The 17,557-nt window shown below is 38.6% G+C and overlaps 1 protein-coding gene across 1 annotated transcript in view; it reads left to right on the top strand.

The window, feature by feature from the left end:
* Window positions 1-14,768, top strand: part of LOC109036007 (homeobox protein unplugged) — a 35,034-nt gene extending 20,266 nt beyond the window's left edge. Inside the window, exon 3 of the mRNA XM_072296757.1 lies at window positions 8,375-14,768. Within this exon, the coding sequence (XP_072152858.1) occupies window positions 8,375-8,626 (252 nt within the window). The 3' untranslated portion in view covers window positions 8,627-14,768. The remainder of the gene's footprint in view (window positions 1-8,374) is intronic.
* Window positions 14,769-17,557: the final 2,789 nt, after the last annotated feature.

Below are 17,557 nucleotides of genomic sequence, written 5' to 3' on the forward strand. Positions count from 1 at the left end.
ATACTGGTATAGTCAGCGTGGTGAGAGCTCCCGCTTGACTGCGCTGCGGTCTGTGGTCCGCCATTTTTCGTTTGTCTGTTTGTCAGTTATAAATTTATCACGTTGAGGGTCGGAGTCCGTGGCTGTGTTTTATTGATCCATATTAATCCATGTGAATCCACGCGTAATTTGCCCAAATTTGTGTTCGAATTGTCCCTAAAGCTACCGTCTTCTCTTCGAATCTATCTATATTGATCTGCCACATACATTTTCTGAGATTTTTTCGTTATTCGTATCGACCAATTTCTGGAGGTTAGGAGTTGCTACAATGAATCTGGCTTGCAAAGTGAAGGAATCCTGAAAATTTGAAAACCTTCGCAAAGTTGTTCTGCAATCCAGTGAATATCGGTTCTGTGTAAAGTCATTTCGAAAACATAAAAGTGCGGAAGTAATTTGAAAATAATCGACTAGAAGTGATTTTTGAATACTTCGTTCGTAGGTATATCTATATTCTTGTTAAAATTTTCGAAGCTCAACATACTCAGATGAAGAGACAAATGTGCGTGGGATTGATGTTTAACTGTAACTTTAAGCAAAATTTGGCAGCTTCTGCCCCACCGTGAACCGTGCGATTGGATTTTCATGTAGTGTCTTTTTGTGGGTATATTTTGAACTATCTATTTATTATATGCAATTAAATTTTCCGTGGATCTGATTTAGTCTGTAAATGATACCTTAACGCGAATAACAAGTATGGTTTTGGTATCATTTACTTGAAATCAGTGAAGCAATTATCTGCTATTTCTCGTTGAAACTGTCTTTAACTGCCATTGATTGTGTATGTAACGGAATTTCTAAAAGTAAGATGTAAGTAAAATATCCACGACTTTCATCAAAAGCATTTAATAATATAAGATGAGTGGATTTTAGAATCTACAAGGTTTGTCGCAGCATCTGGATGCTTGAAATTACCATACTAGTCAGTCGGGAACGCCACACTGGCACTGTGTCGCATAGTGTCAGCCGTATCGTGTTATTTACCATACCGGTATATTGGTAACTATGCTGCAGCTTCACTGTGTAAAAAATCAAGTAGACAGTATGGTAAATAACACCCAAACTCTGGTAAATCCCACCGTATATGCAAAACAATTTTTAACGAGGCACAGTTCTAACACATTCTTTTCCAATGGATGTCCCTAACAACATCTGACTTCTGACAAGATCTTTCTAAAAAGAGAACCAATTTTGATAGGAAAAAAAAAATCTCTGATTGTGGATCTACTCTATTTCATGACGTCCAGTTTGAAAACGAGAAGTCAGAATCGATCTTTATAGGCAGTTCTGAAAGGGAAATAAATGCGCTCTCCAAAGCATTCTAATAGACTAGACGTAGCCTCCTCAAAATCCCTTGTAGTTTTTCATCCTCCGTCTCTAATTTTGACGTCGTCCCAGAAGAACGATTTATAGAAGTTGTAGTTTTAAAAATTGATATTACCTTTCTCGTAATTTAAGCTCGCCCTATAAAGCGGAGTTATTATCACGTGTCTCTGAGAGTGACATTCAAAGAGCGAGAGATAGTGTCTCCTTCCAAATCCAATAAGGCAACCTGCAACTCACAATAGCACTTTAAGAGTGGTGGTTTACGTGACGGATATTGTTTTCTCTACTGTCGATCGCAACTGTGGTCACAAACTGATAACGTTGCCGATTGGCGCAGGATTATTCAACAACCCTTATTAAAATGGGACATATATTATTTTAAGTTTTGCAACACTGCGACTCGATGTGAGGGGTGGTTGGTGAATCGGCCTCCTAAGACACGCCTCCGATCCTGATGCAAGCCTGGAAATGATAGCTATAAATAGCACGGGTCAGGAGTCTAGGATTCTATGAGAGTGGTGGGGAAGGAAGAGCGAGGGTGAGTCGGGTGAGTCCAATGGATACAATTTGGGTCTGATCATTGGGCGGTTGTACTTCGATTTTGAGTTTTTACTGATAACTTTTGATTCAATGTTGCCAAAACGTGATCGATTTTATTTTGTGAGTAAAAGTAACGTGCTACATTATGAAGAATTGGAAGAACAAATCCCTTGCAAAAAAAGTATGGTAACATCAACGATAAGTCTACTTGATTTTTTACTCAGGGATACTATTTGGTAAAAATAAGTAGAATTATGGTGGTATTCACCAGAACTCTGGTGATACTTACCACAATATGGTAAATGCTCCCATAGAGTCTGGTGTTTATTATCATACTTGTAGGTATCACTGTGTCAAAGTATGGTAAAATCTACCATCTATTTTTATCACTGCGAAAGTAAGGTAACTGCATCCTTGAATAGTAATTTTTAAGCCGCATTTACAATATAAAAAGAAGCTGGCAAAACTTGATTTTCGGGGGGCCTTGGGGAGAAAACAACCCCTCCCCCCCATATTGTAAAATTTCAAAGTAATAGACCAAAACTTACAAACTAAATATTTTTTCAAAGGTTACCGTCTGTAAACATTTTTAAAATATTAATAAAAAAGTTTTGAAAATATTTTTAAAGTATTTTTTAAAAAATATTTACAAACAATATTTTTGAAATTATTTTAAAAATATTTTTTAAAAATATTTTCAAGTCCTTATTTTCAGTTATTATGAGGTGTTATTTACATTAGTGTAAATTTAATGTAAGTACCTATTACGTGAGATCGAAAAAAACAAATAACAGGAACGAGCCGCGCACTGACGCAACGCATGCTATAACAGGCGTGATTTTAACCCGGCCCACCATGAGCTCTCTGTGGCTCAGTGGCTAGAGTGCTCGGCTACCAAACCCGCGGCCCAGGTTCCAGTCCGCACGAGGGCGTCCGGGTGTTTTACGCTCCTAAACGTCGCAGGAATTCAGGTAAGTGGTTTAAAATGTTCAGTACTTGTGTATTTCATGTTTCAAATGTAATAAAATTGCAGTACTATGAAAATGACGAACTTTGCCTGTACTTCCACATCTACTTGACAGAGCGCGCTGAGTATACAGAAGGGAATAGTGTCAATAACCATTGATAGAGCGCGCATGGTATACAAATAGGTAAACATTCCGGTAAAATATTTTCGATAAAATATTTTGAAAATATTTTTAAAATTTTCCTTGAAATATTTTAAATTTTCCTTGAAAATATTTTTAAAATTTTCCTTGAAAATATTTTTAAAATTTTCCTTGAAATATTTTAAATTTTCGAAAATATTTTTAAAATTTTCCTTGAAAATATTTTTAAAATATGTACATGGAGTTAACATGTAGCAATTTTGTTAATATTTTGACAATGTTTTAAAAATAATTACAAAATAATGTCAAAAATGTTTTAAAAATGTTTTAAAAATATTGCGGTGCTGACTGGGATACTTTGCGAAATATACTATTTATTCCCTTTCACAAGAATTTGGTCTTTCAAAAACAATTTTGAACGTATAGGATTAAAGTAATCTGATCAAAATAGTGCAAGTTCAAATGGGATTTACAGTTCTGCAATAAGATAAGGATTCAACGGGTACGAATCCATTTTTCCTTTCAGAAAATACGGAAAGAAACATCTTCAAAGCGTCACAAGAAAAATAAATCACGTAACGTGAAGTTTGGAAATCAACTTTAAAACAAGGTATAATAATTTCTCATTGTTGACATTGGATAAAAGGCAAACATAATAGCTCGTTCAGTAGTTGATTCTCATTACTCTCGTTGCGTTACTCGATTTCTACGTAAGATTTCGAGACGAAAATATGTGACTTTTCTCCAAGTTCAGACCTTGTCCAATTTTACATTCAACCTTCAACTCAAAAATAAATCATCATACATGGAAAAAAGTGACGGTTTCTTGTAGAGTCCCTTTATAGAGAGAGTTAATTCAACGCGGCTTATTCATGTCACAAACGGGAATGAATAAGATTACACAAATTGGACGTTTTTTGTAATCTTTGATCAACCCACTCCCGAATTCCTATCTCCGTTCCCTCTTCCGGGTAAAAATGGCAAGTGCTCAGATCAGTAGCACTTGCCTTTGGAACAGACCTAAACACTGATGTCAATGCTGCCGGGCGCTGATCTGCTACGTCAGTGTTAGGTCTGTTCCAAAGGCAAGTGCCTCGATGTAAGTGGCACTGACCTAGTGCCTCGGAAGTAAGCGAAGTGGAAACTCCTAGAAATTCTGTAAAGGCAAAACTTTAATTAATTACCGCTACGCCAGGTACGTAAATTCACTATTTGACGACCAGGGAGGGCTGCTGTAAGTTTTCAATCACAAGTAATTATCACAATCTTCAGTGGACAACGCTCGTTCCCGTCCGGTCTCCAATCTAAGCACTAACCACGCCCGACGTAGCTTAACTTCGGGGATCGACCTAGCGACCGAACCACTACACTACCTGCACGTATAAGTGTTAGGGGCGTAATTGTGCCATTTCAGCGCCCCCATTGGAGTAATTTTGCCAGCAAATGATGATTTTGTCTTTGAATTTGAATCCGCTCTCAATTTTTTATTATTCTTTTTTAATCAATCAACATGTAAGTGAAGTTTTATACGTTATGTTTCTTTGAAAAAAAAAAAACAAACAAAATGGACCGCATTAAAATTCATAATGGATCAAATGGATGGAATTTGCTAAGGATGTAAAAAAAAATAATTAAAGTTGAAATGATACAAAAATTATAAATTAGCAGATAAAAAAATTGAAAGTAAAGGAGTAAAAAAGTTGGAAAAGAATTAAAAAGAAATTAGGAAAATTTAAAAAAAAATTAAGACTAAAACATTTCAAAAAGAGTTAAAACTGAAAACAAATTAAAACCAAATTTTAATTTTTTTTTTATAAAAAAAAACTCTTTAGTTAAACTGATAGTAATACCTAAATAAATACATCTAAATACATATAGCGGTGATAATATTTTTACTGATCTCATTTTTTTCGTGCTTTAATTATTTAAGTGCCATCATAAACGAAGAAGGTAAAACAAATAACTATTCAAGAGTGTGGCTACCTAAACAAGTTTTCCTTCCCTCTTAGAAAATCTCCCCTCCTAAAAAATATGCCTTTCTGTAAGATAAAGTTTGTGGTCCCCATATCCCAGGGAAATATTCCCCCACGAAAATAAAATAGGGTGGGGGAAGGGGAAGCCATTTCTACTTTTTGAGAGTGAGTGCGGTTCGATCAAGACTGATGTCAGAGGCTTACCCTCTGAACCAAGTCCTGACCTCAGTCCCGCTCACCTCAGAGAAGTCTCTGAGGTAAGTGGTGCTGCACTTAGGTAAGTCTTTCTCCCGACGTTAGTCCCTACTTCAGTAAACCGAACACTTACGTAAGTCCGTCTCACGACCTCAAGTGCCACTTACCTCAGTGAAATGATCACTGACCTAAGTGATTCCTATCAAGTCAGTGCCTCTTACCTCGGTGCTGACTTCTTGGGTAAGTGCCTTAATACTTTCGTCAGAGAAAACTGAACTGACCTCAGAGCAAATTGCACTGACCTCAGTGGAAAATTCACTGGCCTAACATTTGCTATTTTTACCAGGGCTCTCATTCCATTTGTTCCTTGCCGTGGCCCCAATATCCCGGTCCAAAGTTTATTATCTTTGCAATTGGTGAAACTGTAATCTTTATTCCTATGTGTGACACTGTGAAGGCGTAAAATAAGGGAACCAATCAGAAATGGATTCACATTGTCTTTACTCTCAGTATAAAGGGACTCTAGTTTCTTGTAGTTCATTGAAACATGACTGCATGTCATCAGCAGGCGCCGACAAAGCCTAAAAAGAAGTATCTTGCTAGCCTCGATCAACACATTTTGTTGATTTATCACAAAGGCGTGAGAAACAACTTGGCAACCTCTAAAAAGGCAGCCCGTGTCACTTCCTTCGAAGATTTTTGATCTTCTAGTGACCACTCATGTGTGATCGTATTATTTGCCCAATTTCGTGTTGGATGAGTGAATTAAAATCTAATAGAATCCCTTTCACCGATTTCGTGGATTCTTATAAAGTCAGACAGATGCATACGATGTAATATTCGTGTGAAGTATTATCACAATAGACTGCATATCGACGGTGAAACTACCAAACCACGTATCTCGGTTTGCGACGTCGCAGACTTCCTGTCATACTTTATTTTTTAAATGAAAAACTACTTAACGACCAGTCTTGAAAATATCTGTGATTTTTCCTCTTTGTGCGGAGAAAATTCGGTGAAAATTTCAAGGAATGATATTGATCTGGTCTACTTCAAAAAAATAAAATGCGAGCGTAGATTTTTAAACACCGCAAACGAGATACGTGGTTTGGTAGTTTCACCGTCGATATGCAACAATGCGGTACGCGCGACTCAATCAAATCGAAATCAAAATGACTTAAGGAGATTGTAAAAATATACAACGGAATTTGTAAAATCATTTATGTATGAGAAGACTTCCTTTCAAATTATTTTTCATTGAAGAAGTTTGTGAAAGGGAAAGTGGGAGCTCATCCTTCGGGTATGGGGTATGGGTTCGTGAGTTCCATGACCCCGTTGCATATCGACTTGTTGTGCTTTGCCATGTTTCGATTAATCTCCCAATTAAACCTATCGATAAATATCGAATACCAGGGTAGGTATACCTAGATAATCGATGCTTTAGTTTATAGCATCAAATGAAAAAATATCCCTTGAGGACGATTCACGAATCACCACTGCAAGGCCGGTAGCTTCAAAAGGGCCAATTGATGACTTTTTAGCTCTGTAACATGGGCGGAACTAGGAATTTTTTGTGGGGGGGGGGGAGCACAGGATGATATAGAACTTTGGCTGAGGGGGATCCGGGGGGGCCTCCCCCTGAAATTTTTTGAAAATTGGAACGTCTCGAGAGCAATTTTAGGCAATTCTCAATGGCAAACTATATGGAATTAAATTCGTTCCTCAACCGGAGGAAGCTGCTCTCTTAGCGAGGAATTTTCATCTTCTGACTTCTTTGATCGATTATATTAGGATTATGCTCATATTCAATATATTCCTTACGCATTTTACCTCAAAACCAATTTGTAGCTTGGATCCTTATTGACATTTTTGCTTCCAAAAATGTTGCTTCCAAATTTTGCTTCCAAAACCCCTTCGGGTGTAAAATTGTGGGGGGTCTCCCCCCTCCCCCCCATATTTCCGCCCATGCTCTCTAATTGACCAACAATGCCATTTCGTGTAGTCGGTAAGCCCTTTTGAAACCTCCTGTTTGAACGTGGAGTAGAGTCTTTTAGAGCGTCTTGCGCCGACTCGAGCTGACGTTAATCTGAGAAAGAGCAGTTGACACTCAATCGCGCGCTGAAGGCAATTTTGTTAAACAAAAATTTCTTATATGTAACAAAAGCATCACCGAATGTCATTATAATGTCACCAACAGGTGTTCCGATTACGCCAATGTCGACGGATGCCACTATCATGTTAGGTATCAATATTTCTTCAGCTTCGAGAGCTTCCAATAGACGATTTTGAAAATTCCGATGTCTCAGGAACAATTTTGAGCTATTTCTTAGCGTAAGAAGTTAAATTGAAAATAAGGCAGGAATGTCACTCAGTCCTTTCGCAAAATCCGAACAATTTTCTCCATGAAACCCCGCGGTATAGGATTCCTGAGAGGAGCCACGGCGAGAATGAAGTTCGAACAAATGAACGTATTTATGCTAAATGGAACTATGTGCAAAAAGAAAGATGGGATGTGCTCGTCAGTTGAGGGCCATAAGAATAAACGGGACTTTAAAAACGCCAGTGACGTCAACAGCAACGATCGGGACCGGGCGGGACGAGGAGATGGGTGGCGGGACTCTTTTAACTCATAAGCCCTGTCCACAAGGCGCTTGTCGCATAATAATGTCCATGCACGGCTCACGGGTTAGCGTTCAGTTCCTTCTGATTTAATCGAAAATCCCGCTTTTCCATTTTCTCAAAAGGACGTATATCCACGTTTACATTTGTTTCTTATCCAGCTTCCACGAGCAGACCTCATCTTTCCACTTGCACATAGTTCCTTTTAGCATAAATATGTCCAAATGAACCATTAGTTCGATGCTGCATACCGGTCATGCTTTTTGGTTCATGTGACAGTATTCCAGGTTCATACAACTGAGCCTCCGAGCCAAACCGAACTAGGAGAAGCTCCGCTGCATGGACCGAGGGTACGGTAAGTAAAATCGAAAGCACAATATGTACGTAAACCTGCCACCAATGAGATCGTTCCATTTTCCTTTTGTCTTCCTCGTCGATCGCTTTCTCCATAGCTTTGTCCTTTGTCTCGGGTTGCCCTCGATTACACCAAAGTTGTAGTGCTATTATTTAGTGACTTGTCTTTAAGATTGTTCAGTTATGACCCCAGACTTATTCCTCGGTTTTGCATGTTCACAGGTTAAAATCTGGTTCCAAAATCGGCGGGCGAAGTGGAAGCGGGTGAAAGCGGGCCTAGGATCCACCGGTGGCTCCTCGGGCGGAAATCCACCCAACAACGGCTGCAAAATTGTCGTTCCGATTCCGGTGCACGTCACTAGGTTTGCAGTCAGGAGCCAACACCAACAGCTCGAGAAGTGTGGTCTCGGATTGGTGCATCTGTCGAATTCTAGATCCCGACCGATCAAGACGCCGGAACCACTGACGCAGTGAGCTGATGTGACACAGATTATGCTTAGGCGGCACATATTACGCTGATGGACACATGGCGTACTGATGTGATACATGTCATACTCATGTGACACATGTCATGCTAATGATACGCATGTCTAATTCTCGTGATACTACCTATATGAAACGCGGGCATACTGATGTGACACATGTCATATTCATGCAAAATTTCATTGAACGTTTTAGTTTATCACAAAAATCTTAAAAACATATCACCTTGAAACTCTCTGAAATGTGCCTCAGATTATGAAGAATACATATACTAATAAAACAGGCAGGAAATTCCGACACTCAGTGTTAAAAGTGCGCGCCGTGAGTAGCCGTGAATATGTATATCGACGGTGTAAGTCCACAACCACGTATCTCGGTTTACGACGTCGCAGACTTCCTGTCATACTTTATTTTTTAAAAGGAAAACTACTCAACGAAAATTCTTTATAACTGCAGTGATTTTTCTTCTCTGTGCGAAGAAAATTCTGCTAAAACTTCAAAGAATGATGTCAATTCGTTCTTCTTAAAAAAAATAATATAGAGGCGGAGATATTCAAACACCGCAAACGAGATACGTATGGTTGCGGACTCGCCGTCGATATGTATATTCTCACATTCAGTTTTATGCTTCTCTTCTAAGTTGTCTAAAGAGGCACATGCGCCTTAAATAATATCCTCGTAAAATCAGGGTATCCAAGTTTTATAACTGGACACAAATTTTCAAATAATCCGTTAAAAATTCCGAATTAAATTTGGAAGAATGCGGTGCGTATAATTTTCGTCCATTTTTCAATTTTTCACCTTTTTTCCGGATAATCATTGCCGCCCACTTTTATTTTCGCACATTATTGCTGTGTCAAAAGCGGCTTGGATACTGGAGAGCAAATCACAGATTATAGACAATATATCGTGCTTATAAGGTATTTTGGAGTGCGGTGCATCCAACAAAGGAGGGGTATGCAAACAGTACGTCTACAGAAAAAAGGGCTACAAAAAAAGGGCTACAAAAAAGGGCTACAAAAAAAAGGGCTCCCTTTTTTAGTCTACAGTCAAAACGTCTACATTAAAATGCCTACTGAAATTATGTCTACAGTCAAATATGTCTATGCTATTAAAATGTAAACTGTTTGTTTGCCCACTTAGAAAATGTCAAAATATTTATGTTGGCCACTAAAAATATATAAAATATATTTATAAAATAAAAAATAAATAAAATATATTTAAAATATACATGTTGATATTTATAGGGTCAATTATTCGCGAAATGTGACTCACAATTTTTACGCATCAGCTTCTGCAGCATCCACAGCCTCGTCCTGTCTTTGGGGATACACTTTCAAATGCGATTCTTCTGCAGCATCCACAGCCTCGTCCTGTCTTTGGGGATACACTTTCAAATGCGATTCTTAACAGACGATATGAATACGTACTTTGACATTTTTGGAGTAGGCAGTCAAACTAAAGACATTTTAATACCGCAGACATATTTTAGACACTATTTTAATAGGCATTTTCATGTGGATATTTTGACTGTAGACCAAAAAAGGTAGCCCCTTTTTTTGTATTTGTAGCCCTTTTTCTTGTGGACCTACTGTCCGTAAACCAAAGGAGGAGGGTGGAATTGTCAACAAAGTATAATGAGAAAGTTTTATCAAATGGAAAATTTAAGTACTACGCGCCTAGATACTATGTTCAGAAATACACACTCCATGTATGGAGCAATGGATTGTACGTGCGTGTCGCCACTTTTTTTTTTACCTTCCAAGAGTCAAGAAACATACACTGCTGTATGGCAGATTCTGCAAAGAATGTGTATTGAAATCGCGGATAATGAGTTAGCTATATAATACTTATTGAGATAATGCTAGATGTCGAATAGAGTCCCTTTATACCCTGAGTTAAGACAACTCGGTTATCAGCTGACTGGCAGCCGGCCTTGGCTGGCCATGGAGGCCTAAACGAGTGCACCCAAACGAACGATATTGAGGGATAAGGATCAGGAATCCTGCGATATCTGTCACACAAAAACAACAACGTCAACAAATTGATCAATTAATAAGAAAATGAGATTGGTTTGTGAATAATTTCTTATTCTATTTTCATTTTGGACCGATGGAAATAACAATTTACTCTTGATAAACCAAAATTAGGTAAGATTTTCATTATTCTTGTTCACATTCGAGGTACCGCCATCTTGGTGCACTCGTTTCGGCCTCTGTGAACGCGAGAACCAATCAGATTTGGATTTTTTTTTAGGCCACTTTCAGCCCAACCCTGGCCCAACCAAAAGTGAGTTGTCTTAACTCTGGGTATAAAGGGACTCTAATGTCGAAGTCTCAACGCATAATGCAGTCAGAGAAGTATTTTTGTTTTTCTGCTCTCCGTGTTGCCGAACGGCTTACCTAAATATGAAACTAAATTGAAAAGTGGGAGGAATGATTAAATCGAGGAAAGTGGGCGGAAATGATACGCAGCCGAAAACTGCGGCGACGCGTTCAGAAGTTCAGATGGCATGTCGAGCTTTACAAGATCAACAATAAAATCAGCGCTAGCTTCGTGCGGAATTCCGGGGGAACAATTACATGTTTGAAATGCGGCTCGTTGAGCGGCTTGCCGAGCTGTCTGAACGCGCGTTATTAGGAGTTCCATGCGAAACCGTAGAAACCAAATTCCTTTGGCTTAACTTGAATGTTGCTCATGGTGGTCGTTGCATGGTGGTTTATAATGTCATAGAATATATGTACTACGTCAACAGAAGCGAAAGCCACCGCCATTTTTATGTCATCGAAGCGAAGCTGAGTCAATGAGCACTGTTCACGTCTGCGGCATGTCGACGTTCTGCAAAGGCCGAGTGATAACGGAAACAGACGTTTCAGGAATTAAAAGAGATTTTTCTTACACTTGTTTACTGTTATTCCGGAGAAGTATACTGTGGGGTTGCTTTACATTTTTTGTTTCTTCCCAATTTTATAATTGTAGGTTGCTCAAATCAGGTTTCAATAAGTACGAAGATTGACCGACCCCGGAAAGAAAAATGTTCACATTGGTTCTTACGGAGCTTTTGCTTCTGTTAGCGAAGTCTATTTGACAATGCACGAAACTCATCCATGGCGGAGCTTATATACGACTCATACGAATTATACGGAAGCAGTGGCAGGATCCGTTGCGCACAATAATAACCAATCAAAAACTTGAATATAAAACGTACAAGGTTTCGTGGCTTCCAGATGTAACGGAGGTTCTTTTGAATCGCGATTTGCTCGAAGCAAATTAATAAATAGGTAAAAATTAAAGAACTCTATAGGCACAGAAAAATATCCAATGGGTTCTTTCAGTAACGACATTGATTAAAAAAAACATTTACCAGGAATCTAAATGCGCTCAATAATCATTTATCACGATGCAAAAATTAAAAAATCTCCCCGCCACAAAAACGGTTTTAAAAATACCCAGTGAGCAACGGAACTCGAAACGCATATCTATAGTGGCTGAACTCTCGGCGATCACAATAAAGCGCGCTTCATATGCATGGTGCGCTTAGTATCAAATAAAAATGTTGCTCAGTTCTCTGTCACTCGTAATAAGACATGAGACGAAATCAGGCAATGTCTGTTGTAGTTGAGCTGATAGTGAATTCCACCCTGTAAGACTCGAAAATGAGCTCGTTGCAAAAAATTGTGGATGGATGTATATATTTCAAGCTAATGTCAAATCAAGCCGTTCGTCATTGCTATAGCTTTGTCACTTTACACTCACAAGGCGCACCTTCAGTTACGGCGCGCGGCAATTTCGCGACGTTGGAGTTTGAAGAGTATTGCGCGAGTATGGTCGTCTATCTCATTCTTTCGTAACATCTGCAATCTAGGAGATATTTTCAAAATGTTTCTATTGACATGCTACTAACTAACATGTCGCCTTACAGCGCCTCTGTGCGCCTTCCGACACCCAATTGCCACTGATAGCGATCCTGCCCGAGCCCCTCCGGCAAATCGCATCTCCTAATTTCCTATCTTATTTCATCAATCCACATTTTGGCAGGACGTCCTCTACGTTTTCTGCTAGGGGGTGGGGGGCCCAATTCGGAACCTTCTTAGGCAACCTATCATCTGGCATCCTTTGCTCATGCCCATACCAGACAAGCTGTTTTGTGAAAATGTCATGCACTGTGTTGTTTTCAACACCCATAATTTCACGCATCCTTTCATTCCAAACGTGATCCTCCCTTGACACTCTGACTTTTCTACTGACATGCTTCCAATTAGGTACATATTTTGAGTGCATTTTAGAGACAGCTAAATAAAACAATAATTCTTAAAGTATCCTAACACATCAGAAACGTGTACAAACGTTTTTTAAAAACGTTCTAGCTGTGTTTCGGAAATTTTTTGTCATTTAGAACATTGGGAATAAATAAAAACAAAAGTAAGGACATTTTTTTTGACTCCACAGGAAACACATTATCTGATTTTGATCTCAATTTAACTTGAAAGGCAGGAAAACATTCTGATAATTAATTAAGGAAGCGAAAAAATTAATCACGGGAAATGATTTCTCATTTCACTCCTTTATCATAATGCCAATAAAATTATGAGAGCAAATGAATTCTTTGGTTGCTAATTCAAGAGCTAAAACTGTGCAGCTAGTGCCGTGACCTTGTTTTTTTTCGGCCAAAATTACCATTAAAAATACTGTGGTACTTCGTAAGCATAAAAATATTCCAGCTTCTGTCTGCAATCTACGTTTACACGGACGGATAATAATCCGTCCCTGTGTTTTATTTTTTGTATAATAATTGTATATTTCTATGTATTTTCTCTTCAAGCAATAAATTATTGTTCTTTACGTACGCAATCGTGAGTTATTTTTTCCTTCATATGCAAAGAATGACTTGATCTATTGATGGCTAAATGCAAAAAATGCTTATCTCGATCGAAACGTTTAAAATTCTTCAACCAGGCACGTTTTATTTTTTTTGAGGAAAGCTATACTCAAGATGTTTCGTTGCAATTTTTCGTGATTTTTTTTTTCAGAATAACTGACTTTATTTTAATTTACAGGAATTTTTAGAGAAATTATCGGGTGATTTTCCTTGTTTAAAAAAATAAAACACGATAGCAGCCTTATGACGTCTTCATCGGAGATACGCATTTTCTGACTTTAAAATAGTTATATTATCAATTGGTCTGTTGCAAACTTTTGGTAGTAAATGTCTCATGAATCACGATGAACGCATTGACAAAGTTTGAAATGCACTCCGAAACCTCACAATCTGTGCAAGAAATTTGCATTTTTATGAGCTCCTCGCTTCAAAAACGATACTACTGCACAGGTGTACATTTCGTTAGAGGTATCGTTCTATCCAACCTCTATGCACAAAGATACTACACAATATTCAACATGGCCAACACTAAACACATGGGCCTGAACGAGATTTTAACCATTTGTTAACAACCCAGCGTATTTACATTCACGTTTCTTTTGCGTCGATGATGATCCGCTTTGGTTGACCATGTGCTCCCGCTATATGCGCGCGGAAGTATCGGCTGGGTATTGCTATAGATTGCGTCATTCGATATAATATCGAACCCTTGCGAGGGTTGGTTAACACTTGAACCGAGCTCGGTTCAAGTGTTAACCAACACGGAACATTGTTTCTGATTCGCGCCCTTCGAGCCATGGTGGTAAAATGCGTCCAAGCGTTTCTTACAATCAAAAGTTCTCGTGTTAAATGTGTTTTTAATTGATTTTGGACCGGTCAATGACTATAAAATTTTGATAAATTAACACACTTAACTCATAAAAAAATCGTACATGGGGTTATGTTCGTTTGTTATGGTTTGAATCAAAAGTTCCATATTGTATCGAATGACGTAGTCATTAAATCAGTCTATTGCGAAAGGGTTGAATGGGACGACCCCTCTAACGAAATGTTCACCTGTGCTGTAGTATCGTTTTGGAAGCGCGAAACAAAACCGCAAATTTCTTATCTACACAGATTGTGAAGTTAGGTGTGCATTTCAAACTTTGCCAATACGCTCATCGTAATTTTTTAGACATTGACTGATAGAAACAACCCCTATTTTTGCTGCAGAAAAAGTTTGTATCAGGTCCATCAATTGTAGCAATAGCTGTATTTATAACAAAAAAAAAAAAAAAAAAAAAAAAAAAAAAAAAAAAAAAAATCAACACAGGAGGGGTATTGATAAGGGCTTTTTTTGGCCCCCTCCTAGAATCTGAAAATTTATGCGGGTTTTCCAAGTTGACTCAATGTAGTTTACGGAAATAATCATGATTCAGCCCATAGGCCACTGGATACGTGTTAAACGGTTGCCTAAACATAGGTCTGCAGGCGTATTTTAGCGAAAATTCGTGTTTTTCTTTCACTCCGAGGCTTCTTTGACACCGAGCGCATCGTCTAACTAAAACGAGCTTTTGATATGCTATCAAGGAAGCCTTAGGACACATTTTAAGCCTGGTTCGGTTTTAGTTAGATGATGCGCTCATCGTTAAAAAGAACTTTTTACAAAAATCGACGTTTAAGGGATATCCGCAAAAATCTTAGGGAATTACGTCTTTAGGGTTTTTTTTTTGCTACAATTAAAGAAAATCTCCTTGTTTGAGTCTAACAAGGCTTGATAACTGACCTCGATAATATACGTAGCGTGCATACAGTTTGAGAGACGTGTTCCCTATGATTTTTTCGGATGTCTCTTGAACGTCGATTTTTGTAAAAAGTTTTTTTAACGATGAGCGCATCATCTAACTAAAACCAAACCAGGCTTAAAATGTGTCCTAAAACCTCCTTGATAACACATCAAAAGCTCATTTTAGTTAGACGATGCGCTCGGTATCAAAAAAGCCTCGGAGTGAAAGAAAAACACGAATTTTCTCTAAAATACGCCTGCAGACCCATGTTTAGGCAACCGTTCAACACGTATTCAGTGGCCTATGGGCTAAATCATGATTATTTCCGTAAACTACATTGAGTCAACTTGGAAAACCCGCATAAATTTTCAGATTCTAGGAGGGGGCCAAAAAAGGCCCTTATCGATACCCCTCTTTTGATCGTTCACACGAAGACGGAACTTCGATTTAGGGAGCAAAAGTTCTTGAGGAGGGAATTTTTTCAACAAATTGGTGCTTGAATCTTCATCAAAAAGTGTTCTCGAGTATTCCAAAGAAAAAGGTACAAGCGATGAAGTGAATTTTGTGCTTTGGAAAAGCTTAAAATTATGCGTTATAATCTGACGATTGGACAAACTTTGATTGCCTGTTAGATGTTGACCGGAAGTTAAGATTTTTAGGTAAAAATTGCCCTAGCTAAGTAAACCCTGAAATAACCCAAAACAACATCCAAAGGTTTGCTTTTCAAAAGAGACAATGTTCAGATGTGGTAGGAATAGGTCTTACATAATGAGCTTCTAGATAAGATACGTATTTAAAGGACACAACACGTATTACTTCTTTGCAAAATCTAACGAGGGAAACGAATCGCAAGGGGAAGTCCGAAAATCATCTCCTAAACAAGATATACTTACGTGTTTACAAGCAACATTGTTTACATGGCAAAAGTGCGAATAACGCCATTTGTATATTTAGTGTTATTTCCATTTCATTGTCCCGTTTTGCGAATCGTTTTCTGCGCAAGATTTTGAGGAGAGGGTAGATGTGTGTGTTTTTTTTTTTTTTTTGTATTTTTTTTGGTCCTAACCTTGTCCACTAGTCGAAAATAGTTCGTATTTCCTAAAATAAGATAATTTTTTGCTTCGCAAACTTCAAACAATTAAAATGTTGGTTTGGCTAGATATTTTTGGATGGTTACAGACTAAAATTTTCCCGAAGTACTCCTTTACACGTGAGAGAAAATAGTTCAATTTTCACTTTCCCGTGGACGATCGGATATTTAAAGAGAACTGCATAAAAAGCAATAGAGAAGTACGACAAAACAAAAAGATAACAACGAAGAAAGAATAAATATTGAGTAGATGTACAAATTTTACTAAGCGTAATACCAAAGAAGACAATCCTGGCATCAACGGGAACCGAGATGAAGGCGAAATGGGAGGGGCTTGTTGAGCTAAAATTGTTAAAAAGAGGGTAGTAACCGAATAACAATAACATTGCACTTAGCCAAGCAGATCGTCGGATGAGAGAGTCCCTGGGTCCACTCCCCCCCTCCCCCGCCGGCAGATAACGGCTATCATCTCTGCAAAAAGGGCGTGGCCGAGCGCGGTCCACCGTCTCTTAACTCGATTTATATCTCTCCGGTCAATTTTTTCTCTCTTTTTCAGTCCTCACCCGCTCTGAAATTCTGTGACTGCGCCACGCTATTGCCAAGTTTAGCCAATCGCCGGAAAAGTGACCCAACCAAACCTGATTGGGCTGATTGTTGACATTACATAGCCATAGACAAAGAAGACAAAAGGGATATAGAGGAATCCTATCGGTGGAAGCAATGGACATAGGAGGTAGGTAATGGACTAACTAACGGCAACCCACGAGAGACCCTACTACTGTTGTAACCCTTTGTCTATTGTTTTGTCCATCAATTACAACAATCCGCCCGTTGGAGTCAGCACCATGTGGAATCCATTGCTGATTGACTCTTGTTTTCAGGCTTCATGGATGTCACAAAACGGTCAGGAAGATTACATTTTCACCGGTTGCCAAGATTACAGACTTGAGTGGATAAGGTTAGGAACCTAACCTAACTCGAGGAGGAACGAAGGGCACGGCAGGAAACAAACGGAATGAGTGGAGGACTGTTCCATTAAGGAATCCGGGAATGAGTAGACGAAGATTCCGAAAAACGCTACTAATTGTATAACAGCTTCCTACTCGTTTGCGACATCCAGCGAGCATGCAGATTATTGAAATCGATGCACGAAGGTGACAAAAGGAAAATGCAGGAAAATGTAAACA

This window comes from Bemisia tabaci, chromosome 2, assembly GCF_918797505.1.
Source record: "Bemisia tabaci chromosome 2, PGI_BMITA_v3".
Classification (NCBI taxonomy): domain Eukaryota; kingdom Metazoa; phylum Arthropoda; class Insecta; order Hemiptera; family Aleyrodidae; genus Bemisia; species Bemisia tabaci.